The 14,523-nt window shown below is 43.0% G+C and overlaps 1 protein-coding gene across 2 annotated transcripts in view; it reads right to left on the reverse strand.

The window, feature by feature from the left end:
- Positions 1-14,523, reverse strand: part of CARPA (Carbonic anhydrase-related protein A) — a 388,895-nt gene that overhangs the window by 114,422 nt on the left and 259,950 nt on the right. For both annotated transcript variants that reach the window (XM_033479116.2, XM_033479115.2), the window contains exon 3: positions 11,724-11,860. In XM_033479116.2, the coding sequence (XP_033335007.1) occupies positions 11,724-11,860 (137 nt within the window). The remainder of the gene's footprint in view (positions 1-11,723; positions 11,861-14,523) is intronic.

The following is a 14,523-nucleotide window of genomic DNA, read 5'->3' on the forward strand; positions in this document are numbered from 1 at the left end:
CGCGTACGTCGCCATCTCACGCCGCTGAAACATTCAGCCGACAAAGTTCTCGCCGCTGATAAATCGCCGAGCAGGACCTTGCTCTTTATTCGACCGCGGCGGTCGGAGATGTTGCAGCTAACTTTCTCTCTCTCTCTCTCTCTCTCGCGAATGTCCCGGAGAGCTCGCGCGGCTCGCTTTGATGCCCCGCGTCTCTGTGTATTCGTGCGCCTCTGTCTTCAAGAATCCTTAACAAGTGGTTTCATTGCAACAAACTCGAGACGGCAACGGGAAGAAACAAAAGTCCCCTCTTTCGAATGAATCACGGTTAGGGGAACGGAAGGCGGGAAGAAAGGCAAAGACGGAGAGAAAGAGGGACGGGGAAAGAGAGAGAAAATGAAAGAGAGTGAGAGAGAGAAGAAAACGAGAGAGAGAGAGAAAAGAGAGAAGAGGGAAGGAGCATTTTTAACCGCGAAAATAGAAAGTGAGGCAAAGAGAAAAGAAGATAGAAAATGAAAGAAAGAGAAAGAGAGAGAGAAAAAGAGAGACAGAAAGAGATAGAGAAAAAAGGGAGACAGAAAGTGAGGGAGAAAAAGAGACAAGGAGCATTCTTAACTGCGAAAGTAAAAAATGAGAAAAAGAGAAAGAGAAATAGAAAATAAAAAGGAAGAAAAAAAATATAGACAGAAAGAGAGATAGAAAGAGAGAGGAAGATGAAGGAAGACAGAAAGAGAGAAATAAAAAGAGAGAAGGAGTATTCTTAAGCGCGATAGTAGAAAGTGAGGCAAAGAGAAAGAGTGATAGAAAATAAAAGCAAGAGAAAGAGAGGCAGAAAGAGTGAGAGAGGAAAAGGGAGACAGAAGGAGAGAGATAAAAAGAGAGAAAGATCATCCATAACCGCGAAAGTAGAAAGTGTGACAGAAAGAGAAAGAGAGATAGAAAATGAAAGAAAGAGAGAAAAAAGGAGAGACAAAAAGAGAGAGGGAGAGAGAGAGAGAGAGAGAGAGAGAGAAAAGGGATGACAGAAAGAGAAAGAGAAGAAGAGAGAAGGATCATTCTTAACCGCGAAAATAAAAGGTGAGAAAAAGAGAAAGAGAAATAAAAAATAAAAGAGAAAGGAAGAGAAAGAAAAAGAGAGACAGAAAAAGATGGAGAGAAGAGAAAAGGCGCATTCTTAATCGCAAAAGTAGAAAGTGAGGCAAATAGAAGCAGAAGTAGAAAGTAAAAGAGAGAGAGAGAAGAAGAAAGAGAGCGAAAAAGAGAGAAGTAAAGAGACAGAAAGAGAGAGAGAGAGAGAGAGAGAGAGAGAGAAGAAGAGAGGAAGATCATTCTTAACCGCAAAAGTAAAAACCGAGGCTAAAAAAGAGAGAGGGAGAGAAAAAAAGCGATAAAAAGTGAAAGAGAGAAAGAGAAAGATAGAGACAGAGAAAGAAAAGCGAGAGAAGAAGAAGAGAGAAGGAGCATTCTCTTAACCGCGAATGACGGAGTGGCGGGCATAAATGAAAGAGTCGAGGCCTGGGGTAGCAAAGAAAAGGGTGGAAATGTAAACGAGCCTCGCGAACCCAGCCCCGGCGGCGAGTGTTTGCACGAAAGCTACTTCGCGGCCCGGTATTATTTGATAAACTCGAAAAATGACACGGTTCCGGCTCGTTTGAAGCGCCGACAGAGCCGCGGCCTAACTTCGGGAACGTGACAATCGAGTCGCCGCGGTACCCGGAAACCGCTGGATTGTTTAATCGCTCGAGTGTGTCGCCTTTTGTGCCACCATTATTTCATCGAGCCGCGGCCGCCGCTTCCCTCCTACAATCTCTGCTTCTTCTCGCGGGATTTCGCGAGAAATCTCCTTTGCCGCGGAAGTCGCGCAAATTAACCGCGTTATCCAGAAATTAAATGACGAACCGGTGCAACAATGAATTAACTTCGGTGAACAGCTCTTCCGATATTTTCTACGCTTTAGTCGCCGATTCTGCGCGAGATTGTAAACGCGTCGCTGCAATTGCACCCTTTCTTTAGCAGATCGTTCTTAAACAAACGTAGACTTTTATCGCGTTCGTAATATTTTTCGCAATCTTGTGCAGGAAAATAATTAATACGAATAATTAACACGAGTCTCTGTAACAACGAACGTCAAAAAATCTTACGAAATTAACCCTTCGATTGCGGGAAACGTGGAATTCGCGTTCGCAGATATTTCGTAAAGAGCCGAAAAAACGAAGTTTTGAAAGATTAACATTCTTTAAAAATTGTTTCACAAGATCTCAGTCTTGCACACGTTTTCTGCAATTTATAAAGAAACTTCGCCTAAAAATCCGCGGTCTATTTATTATATCGCTAGTTATGTTAAAAACCGACGATGTTCCGATTAGTATAGTCGATTTAATTTTTCAGTTCCAGTTCGATTAATCGAAAACATGTGCTTCGATCGTATGAAATCATCTCGGTACGTCTCTTCGTGCGTCCACCGAGGCGGAACTCGGGACATCGACGGTCAGTCGCGACTTCCGATCACGTGTCGGCGATCGTCTGGAACAGCTGCGAGGTCCACGTGAACCGGTTCACCCGGCGGCCAACGCAACAAACGACGCTTTCCGCCTTTGAGGCTGCAGTTTCGCGCGCGGCTCGCACGAAAACCGGACAAAGCGCACGTGCTTGGGCCGGCGTAGCTCTGCGAGCTTCTCAAAAGAACTACGCCCCGTTCCGCGTGCCTGCCGCGGCGAAACGCTCGGCCACGTTCCTGGACGCGTTTCTTCGAGCCAGGAAAAAAAGAAACCCGGGCGACCTCCGCGAAACGAGAAGCTTCGCGGAACTCCGTTGTTTCTGCGTCGCGAGCGTTCCGAGTAATCGTGTCGGCGGTATTCAACTGAAATTGCAAGAGAAAACGATCGTTCTCAAGTTTTCTATTTAGCAATTGAGCCGTTTATTTTGAAAGTGGCAAAAGTCACTTTTTTTTTTTAAACGAAAAGATACCGTTCAATTGTAATTAGTGTTACCATTAACTCGATTTTTTTGAGCAAGTGACTTATGCCACTTTCGAAATAAACGGCTCAATTGATGAAACCGTAGCGGCGCTTTTTATCATTTAATGTCATTTAACCCTTTCGCTACTACGGACCACTATAGTGGCTTTCCATATGGTGCCACTGAGGTACTACGGACCACTATAGTGGCTTTCCATTTGGTGCCACTGAGGTACTACGGACCACTATAGTGGCTTTCCATATGGTGCCACTGAGGTACTACGGACCACTATAGTGGCTTTCCATAAGATGCATTATATTGTATAATGGTATTTCCTCTCATACTGTAAATTAAAGAGCGCATGCTAAGACGTTATAAAATACCCTGGAATACCCTTTATTTATAAATACCCTTTGGAGAAAAATTTTTTCGTTCGAAAAATTCATTCAATTCAAACAGCTTAGGTTCTCCGCCGACCGCCGCGGAGTACCGACTTCCGCTGACGATCGCCGTCGCGTAGCGTGCAGTGATGTCGCAGCGCTCTGTTCAGCAGAAGTACCGCGACGGAGAATCCGCCCGTAGCGAAAGGGTTAATATCGAGCTGATTTTTCTGTCGCTTTTGTAGCAAAGAAGAGCTGAAAGAAAGAACTAAAAGAAGAATTAAACCGCCGGTAAAAATGAACGGTTTCGCGGTTTTAATTTAAAAATTGAACCGTAAAGATTATTTCATAGGAATAACCATCGAATAAATTATTTAATTCAAGACACATTCTAATCAATATAGCAAAATGTCTAAATTAATCGATTCAGTCTTCTTTTTCGTACAATGCAACACGGATTAATCTGGATTGTCCGACTAATCTGGGTATATTTTGACCCTAATTGTTCGCTCGAACGACCCATCGATGAAGTAAAGTGTAATAAAGCGTACAGAGCGTAATAAATTAGCTTCGTTTCTTTCTGTGTTTTTTTTTAGAAAAAGCTCAGCGAAAACATACAACCCGCTGAATTCCGATATAAATCCGAGGGGGGAAAAAGGTTCGATGCGCGGTGAAAGAAATTTCGTTCCGGGTGAAATACGTCCGAGCTTGAACTTTTTTTTTTTTTATAAACCTTTAGCGACGTCGTATGAAATAGTTCGCCGCAAATCGCGATCCCGTTTCTATTTGATCAGACAGCCTCGCCGGCGATCGTATTTTACGAAATGGTTGAAATTCCCCGGCGCTCGGCCGTTCAGCGCGTTAATGGTGTATCAATCCGGCGATCATATCGATATCATAATTAAAAGTGGAGTCGCGCTGTTCATAAAGCGTTTGAAACGCGGGCTATTTTATTACCGTGCCATTAAATACCATCCAATTTTGCAATATATCCGGCTTCGTTCAAGGGGAGATCTCGAACGGGAATCCCAACATTGTATCGCCGGTTTTTGTAAATTGTAATCTCATATTCTCCGGTATTTACGGCAGCGATACACGGGGGGGAGAGGGTGAACGGTCCGCGAGAGCACTGTAAATAATTTATTGACACGCGCCTTTTGCCGGTTATTCCGACTGTATCGGCTTTGTCGGCCCCGTAACAGATTCCTCGGACAGCCGTTCCTCGCGTCGCGAGAGCAAATCACGGATGGAACGAGCAATATTTTTCCGCGACTTTTTCACAATATCTCTGTTATTTAAATCCGTTAATGAAAGCCCGACCCCTTTGCGCTCGTAACTGTTTTAATTACAGGCATCTCGTCCGAATCTAGGATGTCTTTTTTCTCTCTCTCTCTATCGGACACCGACCGTTCTTCGTTTTGCGTTTACGAATCCTATCAATTTATTAAATACACAACAATTTAGCGAACTGCTCGATATTAATTGCAATCGTATAATTACCTTCGCCGTTTTCGGTTGCGCCTGAAAATCGCCGGTCGAGTGCAAAATTCTGTCGGGAGCCTTATCAATGTACAATGAAATTAATACAATTTCACGATTTCCATTAAATATATATACAAAATAAAACAGAGTATAAGTTGCAATAAATATTTAAATCGCAAACGCACGCGGTCCGGAATATTTTACAAATTTTTTGGCCAGCCAAAAGGTACGAAAATTATCATAAAATTGAGATTGTAATAAAATCGAACTGCGCCGTTAACGATCACGACGACGATAAACGAGCGGACGCGGCGATAGAAAAATAGAGTAACGACGCAATAAATGTTTAAATAACAAGAATTCACGTCCGCGTAACGTTCAACGTCTTTTCTGCTATCGCGACCATATAATAGTCCCGCGAACAACGCCGAATAAATTGTCGGCCGAACGAGATCGACGTTCGCTCGCAATAATGTATTCCTGCACCGCGCGGGCGACGCAATTAGGGTTGCGTTCACGGAACAACGTTATTCGGAACGTACTATCAGCCGGATGAAGCACGCGTGGCGTTCTTATCGCGTACTCGCGTGACATAACGCGCCGCCGCGAGAATTTTACGTTTGTTCGGGTGCCGCGCGCGGACGCGAAAGTGCAGCTGCGGAAATTGTTTTATGTAAATCGCCGGAGTGCCGCGTGTGTGTGTGTGTTCTTGCCGGAATGGACGCCGATACGTTTCGACAAGAGCCTAGGAGAATATTCAGGGACAACTAACCTATAGGATTATCCGGCCGGCTCCGCTCTGCCACGCGGAACTTCTTTAAATTGCCGGAAACGCACGGCCCGCCGTTCCATTAAAGGCGATGCGCTCGCTCTGCTCCCCCTTTTTTTTTCTCTCTCTCTTCTCCCGTCGAAACAATTTCCTCCGATTCCGTGCTAATAACAGCAAAACCGGGGGCGAGGGGGGATGTCTCGCGGAGCGACGACAATCGTTCGGAAAACGATCCCCGGCAGCTCAATTTACTTAATTAAATCCGCCGGCCTAGATGATCAATTTTTTGGAGAGCGCGCAAATCGCGCGAAATGCGATCGCGGTTTGTAAAATAATTCGTTTCTTTTCTGCTTCGCGATGGACAACGACGGAACGACGAGGATCGCGCGAAAGGCACGAAAGCGCAGGAAACAGATGTTTTATGTTGGTTTATGAAAGCAACGATGAGACGTTTATGACGATTTTTAGCAAGTGTTGTTGCGAGATTTTGTGCCGTAAATATCATGTTTATCGAGTAAATAACGCGTACGATATGAATAAACGGAAATGAAAAAATTAGAGATATTTTGATCCGACATTTTGACGGGTTCCGTGAATCTAGGGTTAAAATGTACTTGCTTCGACGAGCAATTTTTCAAGTTAAATAAACTTTGCGAAATCTCGCGGTTCATAAAATAACACACGTTTTCTCGAAGATGATTGCAACGATCGCAATTATTTGCAAAACGATCGCAAAAGTTCTTTTTACTTCGAATAACATTTGCAAGCTTCGACGATCAATTTTTGGCAAAATAAAGTTCGCAGAAACTTATTATTCACAAATTATGTGCGCATTATGTTCGTTCAACGTCTCCTGGAACGATTACAATCGTTCGTAAAACAATGCCAATTTTTAATTCGCTGCGCGCGACATCCGCAAGCTCCGACAATTAATTTCCGAAAGAAATTAGAAGAAAGAATTTCCACAACTATTCATACAATATTATGGTTCATGAATATACGATATACAGTAACACACACCCGAACAGACCATTTCGTGTCGTCGACGTAGCATCAAATTACACAGGCGTAGGACTCGCGCAGAGAAATTCACAGCGCCCCGAAATTCGGCATTTCCGGGAGAAATATTCTTTCCTTCTCTCTCGACGATAATAACGACACCGTCGTCTTCCGAAACGACGAAATTCCTTTAAAAAATGAATGTCGAAAAAATGAGCAACTTTATCGAGTTTAAAAATCCGCAAGAGAGAGAGAGAGAGAGAGAGAGAGAGAGAGAACGTCGAAGCGGTTCATCGACAGAAGCAGCGTTCTCGAAGCTCGAACACAAGTTCGTCGAAACTGTTAACGATGTTTCTGATCGCGGGACACGCGGGGGGCTCGAGTAGGAGAAGGAAGGGGGGATGAAGCGCGCGTTCGACGGATTAATCAATCCCGTATGAAAGAAAAACAGGGCGAACGGAAGACTAAATATTTGCGGACCGGCTGCTTTCGGCGAGGCAGGTCGGCGCCGTGCCTTCGGAAAATTATCATTTCAGTCTCGGCGATCGTTGTTGAACCGTCAAACAAATTGCCCGGCCGTCTGCAGGCAGATGGAACTAAACCGTTCCAAGGATCCCGGCAAATACGCCGGGCCGGGTCGGGCCGGGTTCGGGCCGGGCCGAGTGCCTGAAAAGTGGAACTCCAATCTTCTTCGATGAATATTCACCGGCTCGGAGGGGTGCTGGCCGTGCGCGGCGCGCATCTCGTAGACGCGCGAGTCAACAATATTAAAATTCGAGCGGATAAAACTGCCGCGGATCTGCGCCGGCTATTAATTATCCTTCGGCGATTAATCAAGCGCCGCGCGGAGGGGGGTCGCGGGGGACCGGCGCGGCGGGGACCGGGGAGGAGCGGACGTTACTGTTCGCGATGTCGCATCGGCGAGATTTACAATATTTACGTGGCGCGTCGACGTGCCGCATCAATTTCTCGGGGCGCGCGGAGCCGCGGAAAATGGCGGCGCGTAAATCGGTGCGGCCGCGGTAATTTCCAACGGAGCGCGGCCCGATAAAACGGCCCGAACGAAAACCGGACGCCGATGAGACGGGGTAAGCGACGACAGCCAAATCGATCCCCGATGGTCCCGTTTGTTAACGCCGGCTACGAATTGAAATCAATGATCCATCTTTTTCCCATTACTTTCGGCCGCTCGGGGCCCGCGACGCCGCGTTCGTTATTGCACGCGCGGGCCGCGCTAATTGCCGCCCCGTCGCGCCTCGTTCTCGCTCTCGCGTTCGCTCTCCGCGCTCCGACTGCGCCGTAACGTCCGCGATTCCAACGAGAAACGCTGTTTTAATCCTCGCGCGACGATGGCCGATTTGCGGCGATCTCCGTTTTTAAGGAATTTGTAGGCGCGTGTAAGGAAAAAGAAACAGAAGCAATTTATCACGCTTGTTATAAATCGAAGAAATGTATTGGCTTTTGTTAGCTTCCAGCTTTCGTTATGGCGATATCAGCAATGATAAGAAAGTAGGGAAAGGTTATGTCAATGGCACCACAGGACCCGTGATACTTCCTCTTAACAAGAAACTCGCGTAGCAAAGAAAACTTTTTCATGGTACAGAATATTTTAATTAAACCTTTCAGAATCAGGAAATGGAAGTTCTTGTGTAAACAAAATTATTTGGCTCGCAGGGAAACAAAGTCTTCTTTCGAGAGTAGAAAGATATCCGGATTTATCTAATAAGTGCGAGGTACGTGTTAAATAACGAATATAATGCAGAGCATGATCATAGAATTTTTATTTTTATTTTTATTTAATTTTCTTACGGATTCATTCTTAAATTTATTTTAGTGAACAAAACTCGCATATAACACGTCTTATCATATTTTTCTTCTATATCAAGTGGATGCACCGAAGTTAAAGAAAATTAGCATCGTCTTTTGTATTACAAGTGCATAGAAACCGCAGTTTTTTAATGGCTATTTTAATCTTCTTGAGTGAATGTGCAACAAATGTATTGTCGGACAAATATTTCTATTCGAATCTATTTTATCCCGTTGCACTTGAATTAACCCTCGTAGCCATTTTAACTGTAAATCTAAAGTAATTTTCCTGAATTATAGTACTTCCATTCTACGCGACAAAGTGCGTTTTACGCTTACAAAATTGAATCTCGTGATTCACACAACAGTTACACTTTCAGTAACATTTAAAATCTGAACTTCGATAATACAAAAATTATCGTCGAATGTGATATGATAATTTTAGTGGTGCCTCGGAGTCACCACTCGACTGCAGAGGGTTGATACTCCCTCTTGCTGACACCATAATTCGATACAACGTTCGTATTAATAAAATAGAATAAATAAAATAGATAATAATAATAATAATAAAATAAATAAAATCGTATTAATACAATTTAACACGTTGCTCAAGATTTACATCTGTTACGAGTAAATCGTACATTTGCATCTCACATTAGACGGGTCGTATAAAATATTTCAGTCCTGTAACATTCCATAATTTCGAAGTCGATACTCGAGTATTTCAGTACAAAAGATTTATTTATTATCGTAAGGTTTCATTTTAATAAGGTTTTCATTATTATGTAACAGAATTTGAGGAGAGATCGAGATAATTCTCGATCTGTTTCACACGAGAGGCCCGCTGTTGCGTAACACGAAGTTCAGGATTTAAGCGCAAGCATAAACATGTTCTCACCGTTCCCCAACAAATATGTATAAACTTCTGATCGACTGTGTAACTAACCGGCGAACAACAAAGAGCAGGCGAGAGCCTGATTGATCAGCGTGCAAATAAAACAGCAACGGAACGCGTCGAAATCTTTACGAGGGAGTCGTTCGACGGGAAATAACTCGAATCGGAGAGGTGTAAGAAGGGAGAGAAAATAAAGAGAGAAAGAAAGAGAGAGAAAGAGAGAAGAGAGAAAGAAAGAGAGAGAAAGAGAGAAGAGAGAAAGAGAGAAGAGAGAAAGAGAGAAGAGAGAAAGAGAGAAGAGAGAAAGAGAGAAGAGAGAAAGAGAGAAGAGAGAAAGAGAGAAGAGAGAAAGAGAGAAGAGAGAAAGAGAGAAGAGAGAAAGAGAGAAGAGAGAAAGAGAGAATATCCGAGTGAAAGAGAGAAGAGAGAAAGAGAGAATATCCGAGTGAAAGGAAGACGAAGAAGAAGCAAGGGGAGAATTCGTGGAAAGTATCGTCACTTTCGACGTCGCGGGAGCCGGGACGTTAAAGTGGAAATTAACATTTTTCGGATGATTTATTTCGCCGGAGACTTTCTATCGGGAAAAGCGCATTCAACTCGGCAACGAGTAGCTCCCGCCAACGGTATTCCCAGAGCTGTCGCCGTCTAGTAATGGATTTCGAATTCACCGTGGACCGCTCTCCACTTTCTCTCTGTCCATTTTTCACCGGCCGAGTTCGTTAATTCGATAATAAATCCATTAATTACCAGTCTTCCTATTTAACGTTCGTCCCCGCGCCCCGGCCCGCCGCCCCGCGTAATACCCCTAAGGCTGCTGAAACACTAATCTTCCATTAAGTAAACATTTATTCATTCCTCCCGATGCCGCGCCTCGCCCCTGCCGGCGAGCAGGGTTCACCGATTCCGACGAATCGCCCATCGATCTCCGCGATAACGGACCGTGCACGACGAAATCACGGGACACAACACCTATCCGCCGGGATTTTATTTATTCCAGAAAAGCATCCGTGGCGCACGGAATTTGGCGGGCAACTATTAATGGAGAATGTATGTTCCCGAACGTTCCCCTCCCGCCGTCGGTGCAACAAGTTCTCATTTTGCGAACGCGGCCGGTCATTATTTTGCTTGTTTTGTTATCCGATGTTCGCCGTTTTGTTACTCGATATGCTCGTTATTTTGTTACTTTTGCATCCGCCTCGAAGCAAACGATGGCGAGTCGGATTAATTAAGAAATTAAACGATTGCACGATGTAATGATCGAACGATGTTCGCTGCCTTTTAATCGAATAATTTGTTTAATCGGGGGAATAAGTGTCTTTCAAGAATAAATCATTTGCAATTTCGTAAATTATGTACACAAATCTGTAGAGGCTGTTCCATAATTACGTTATCGGATGGAAATGAGGGATAGCTGAGGTCATTTGAAGCAACTTTTTCCTTAGCGAAAATTCAATCCGCGGCTTCGTTTAGGAGTTATTAACGAAAAATAGTGACCAATGAGAGGCGAGCTCGACTGACGCGAGGCGGCCGAGCCAATGAGCGGAACTGGGCGTCGTCCACTAGCGCCTGGCGCCAGACGAGCTCGCCTCTCATTGGTCAGAGCTTTTCGTTAATAACTCGAAAATGGAGCCGCGGATTGAATTTTCGCTAAGGAAAAAGTTGCTTCAAATGACCTCAGGAATCACTCCTGCTGGTAACATAATTATGGGACACTCTATATATCCGTTTATGATAAATAGACGCGGTAACAATTGTCTCCGAATAAAAATGAGAAATCTGCGCTTACAACGAGAATTTCAAAATTTTGTGAAGCATATACAATGTATGAAATTACTTTTTTGTCAACATTGAGTGAGTACAACCCATTTCAAAATTCTACTAGAGTATTTGACTAGAAACATAATAACAAATAAAAGCTTTGTGCACTTGTCAGGTTATTTTAATTATTAAGACGATATAATTGGAATAATTGAATAATCGAATGGCGTGAGAGAAGCAAGAATCGTTGCAAATTATTATTTACGTGAACAGAGATTGTTACTAACGTCTGTCAAAATATTGCGCGTGAATTTCGTACAGAGATTCGCGTTAATTTTTTTCGAGAATTAACGTGTCCAATACCGTTATAAATGCCGTGTCTAATATTATCAATTAAATACTATTCTCAGCAAACCGAGACAGGTAATGCATATTCTTGTAAACCGTGTCGCGCCTGCAAGAACGATTCCTGCTAACGAATAGTAGAATAATTGAAAGTTCCCCGGCGTTTCGTATCGATTCAGAGCGCAGAACCGCGTTCTGCGTACTTTCCCCGCGGCGCTCGCTATTGTGTTTGTTAATCGTAATCCTGCTATTCGACGCCTCTTTGTTTCCATTGTGAGGGCGGACTTTACGCGGCGGCCGGAGTGTGCTACGCGGAGGAGAATAAAAAAAAGCGAGACACTCGATGAATTACCTTGTGTTTGTCGACCGACAAGGATCTCAAGTGGCGGTCGAAGAGGAGCTTGTCAGGCTCGATGTTGATGGGGCTCTGTCTCTTTCCTTTGCTGCACAGGGACCACGAGGGATTGATCAGACCCCAAAACGATGTACCTGAAAACCGAGCGAAAGCGTTAATATTTTGTCGGCTCGATCGTGAAGGATGTATGCACGCGTTTTAACAATGGAATAAAGTAACCGATCCCAGTGAAACGACGGATTTTAGTTGTCCGTGCTATTATTGAGATTGAGGGTGGATATACTGGATTCATGCGGGCATAATTTGTAGCAAAAATCGTGTAGTATGTGCGACGAATAATCTAATATATTGAGTAATATATTGACGCGATATGTAATCGTACAATAAATATGGTCTTTTATTTGGTACTAGAAAGAGTGAGAGAGAGAGAGAGAGAGAGAGAGAGAGAGAAAATAATGTGAAAAAGGATTCTAAAAAGGACAGAAAATAAAATAACTCTCACGTTGTCGTTGTATGTGTATCATTGTATGTTACAACACTAAGATTTTTAAATACCACAAGAGAATTGTTCGAATAAATAATTAATCGAATAAAGAAATAGTCGAGTACAAAATTAATTGAATAAAGAATTAATCGAATAAGGAATTAATCGAATAAGGAATTAATTGAATAAGGAATTAATCGAATAAAGAACTAATCGAATAAAGAATTAGTAGAATACAAAATTAATTAAATAAAGAATTAATTGAATTATTAACGAATTAATCGAATAAAGAATTAATAGAATAAGGAATTAATCGAATAAAGAATTAACTGAATAAGGAATTAATCGAATAAAGAACAAATCGAATACAAAATTAATCGAATAAAGAATTAATCAAATAAACAATTAATCGAATAAAGAATTATTCGAATAAACAGACACAATAATATCTAACGAATTCAATCGAATAAAATATTCAACTAGAAGGAATCGCTGTTAAACGATCAATTAAAACTCGTCGATTCCTTGGGCGACGCAAAATTTCCAGAATATTTGCGTCTAGATTCGTATAAATCCTTAACGTGGCCGCAACCGGAACATCCAGCCAGCAGGTTCGCCGATACCGATGGCAGAACATTAGCCGAGCAGAGGCCGGAGGATCGCTATACCTAGAGAAATTCCCGTGGAAGAAGGGCTCGCTGGTCGGGGAGCATTCTTGGTATCGATTCCAGGGGCGGCCGGCCGCGAAGAAAGTTAAATTTCTCAGAGGGACGCCGGAAAACGCGACCGGCGGTGGATCGGGGCCGCGAGGGGGGGTGCTCCGGTCCCCGACGCCGTCGGAACGAGTTCGAAACCCCTTTTACCGAATAAAAGTTGACGCGAGCCACGGGCTTTGGGCGGGCCGGGGGCGAAGGGTGGCGCGAGGAGGGGCGCTGGAACCGGCGCGACTCGGCGCCGAGTACGCGCCGGCCAGCCGGAAAAGTTGAAATTATAGAAATTTCAAATTTCCAAACGGCTGACAGACGACAAGACGATTCGTCGGGGAAAGGAGAGCCGACGCTCCGCCGGGAATAGTCTTGTGCCCGCGGTCTCCTCGCGAACTTCTTGCACTTTGCCGGCGAATTCCGGCCAGGACACCGATAGCGGTGAAATTGTTTCGCTTCTCCCCCGTGATTTTAATGGCGACTGCGTTTTTCCATTAATTTCTCTCTTTGGCGGAAGGTGGAACGCGAGTGCCGCGGCGACAATTGTTCAAGCAAACGTTGTATGTTAACGAGGCGCGGGGAAAATTCATTTTATTCCTCGTACGGGAACGCGATAAGAATTTCTTTTTTCTTCTTGCGGGAAATCTTGTCAATTCGCGGAGAAATTCATTTAAGACTGAATCTACCGAGCGATTTAATAGGGCGTTCATTTTTCATTTTATATCATTTTTTTTCTTTTGCTGCATGGCGAGGCGCAAGTTTGTGTACCTTAACGAGCATTGTTCAATGGAAAAAGGGGTTTAACGAAGGCTAATAGGGAAGTTTTATTTTATTCTTCACCTGGGAATCTGAAAAGAATTTTTTCTTTTGTGGAGAATTTGATCAGTTCCTGGATTAAATTGTTTCGAAGATGTGCTAGCTTAGGAATAGGTTATTTAATAAGATTAGGTTTATTTAAACTTCTTACGATTGCTATGGAAGTGTATATTTGAACGAAGAAGTTTGTCCAAAAATTTCTCAAGCTTTTTATAATATTAAAATAGGATTTTTTAATAATAGAATTTTGTAATAATAAAATAGGAATTGTTCAAGACAAAATCGGGAACCAGTCTTTTCGACTGGTTCGATAATTGACAATTATCGCAGTTGAGTTGACAATTTTATGCAAATGTCTTTTTTACGAAGATAACTAACTGCAGATAAATGTTCTTCTATTTCACTGTTTCTCTAACCGCAATAATGCAACTACTGATTATCATTATTGATCTTCAATCTTAATTAATCATTATCATTTATCGCATACGTTCTACAAATCAATTAGTCTTAAAAAAGGCACGAGTTAAATTAGGCGAAGGTAGCAAAAAAAAAAAAAGCTACACAATAGAACAAAAAGAAGGAAACATATAAAAAGAAGAAGCAAAAGTACACATCAATTATTAAACACGCGGTTGTATAAAAAATTCGATACAATTATACTGCGAATTTGTCCAATTAACCCTTCGCCGTACTTTGACGAATCCACTCCTACTCCATGAAAATGTCTAATAATAATTTATCGAGTATTTAAAATAAAATTCTAATCTCTTGTGTCATCAACATCGTCATCGAG

Source organism: Megalopta genalis, chromosome 2 (assembly GCF_051020955.1).
Source record: "Megalopta genalis isolate 19385.01 chromosome 2, iyMegGena1_principal, whole genome shotgun sequence".
Taxonomy (NCBI): Eukaryota; Metazoa; Arthropoda; class Insecta; order Hymenoptera; family Halictidae; genus Megalopta; species Megalopta genalis.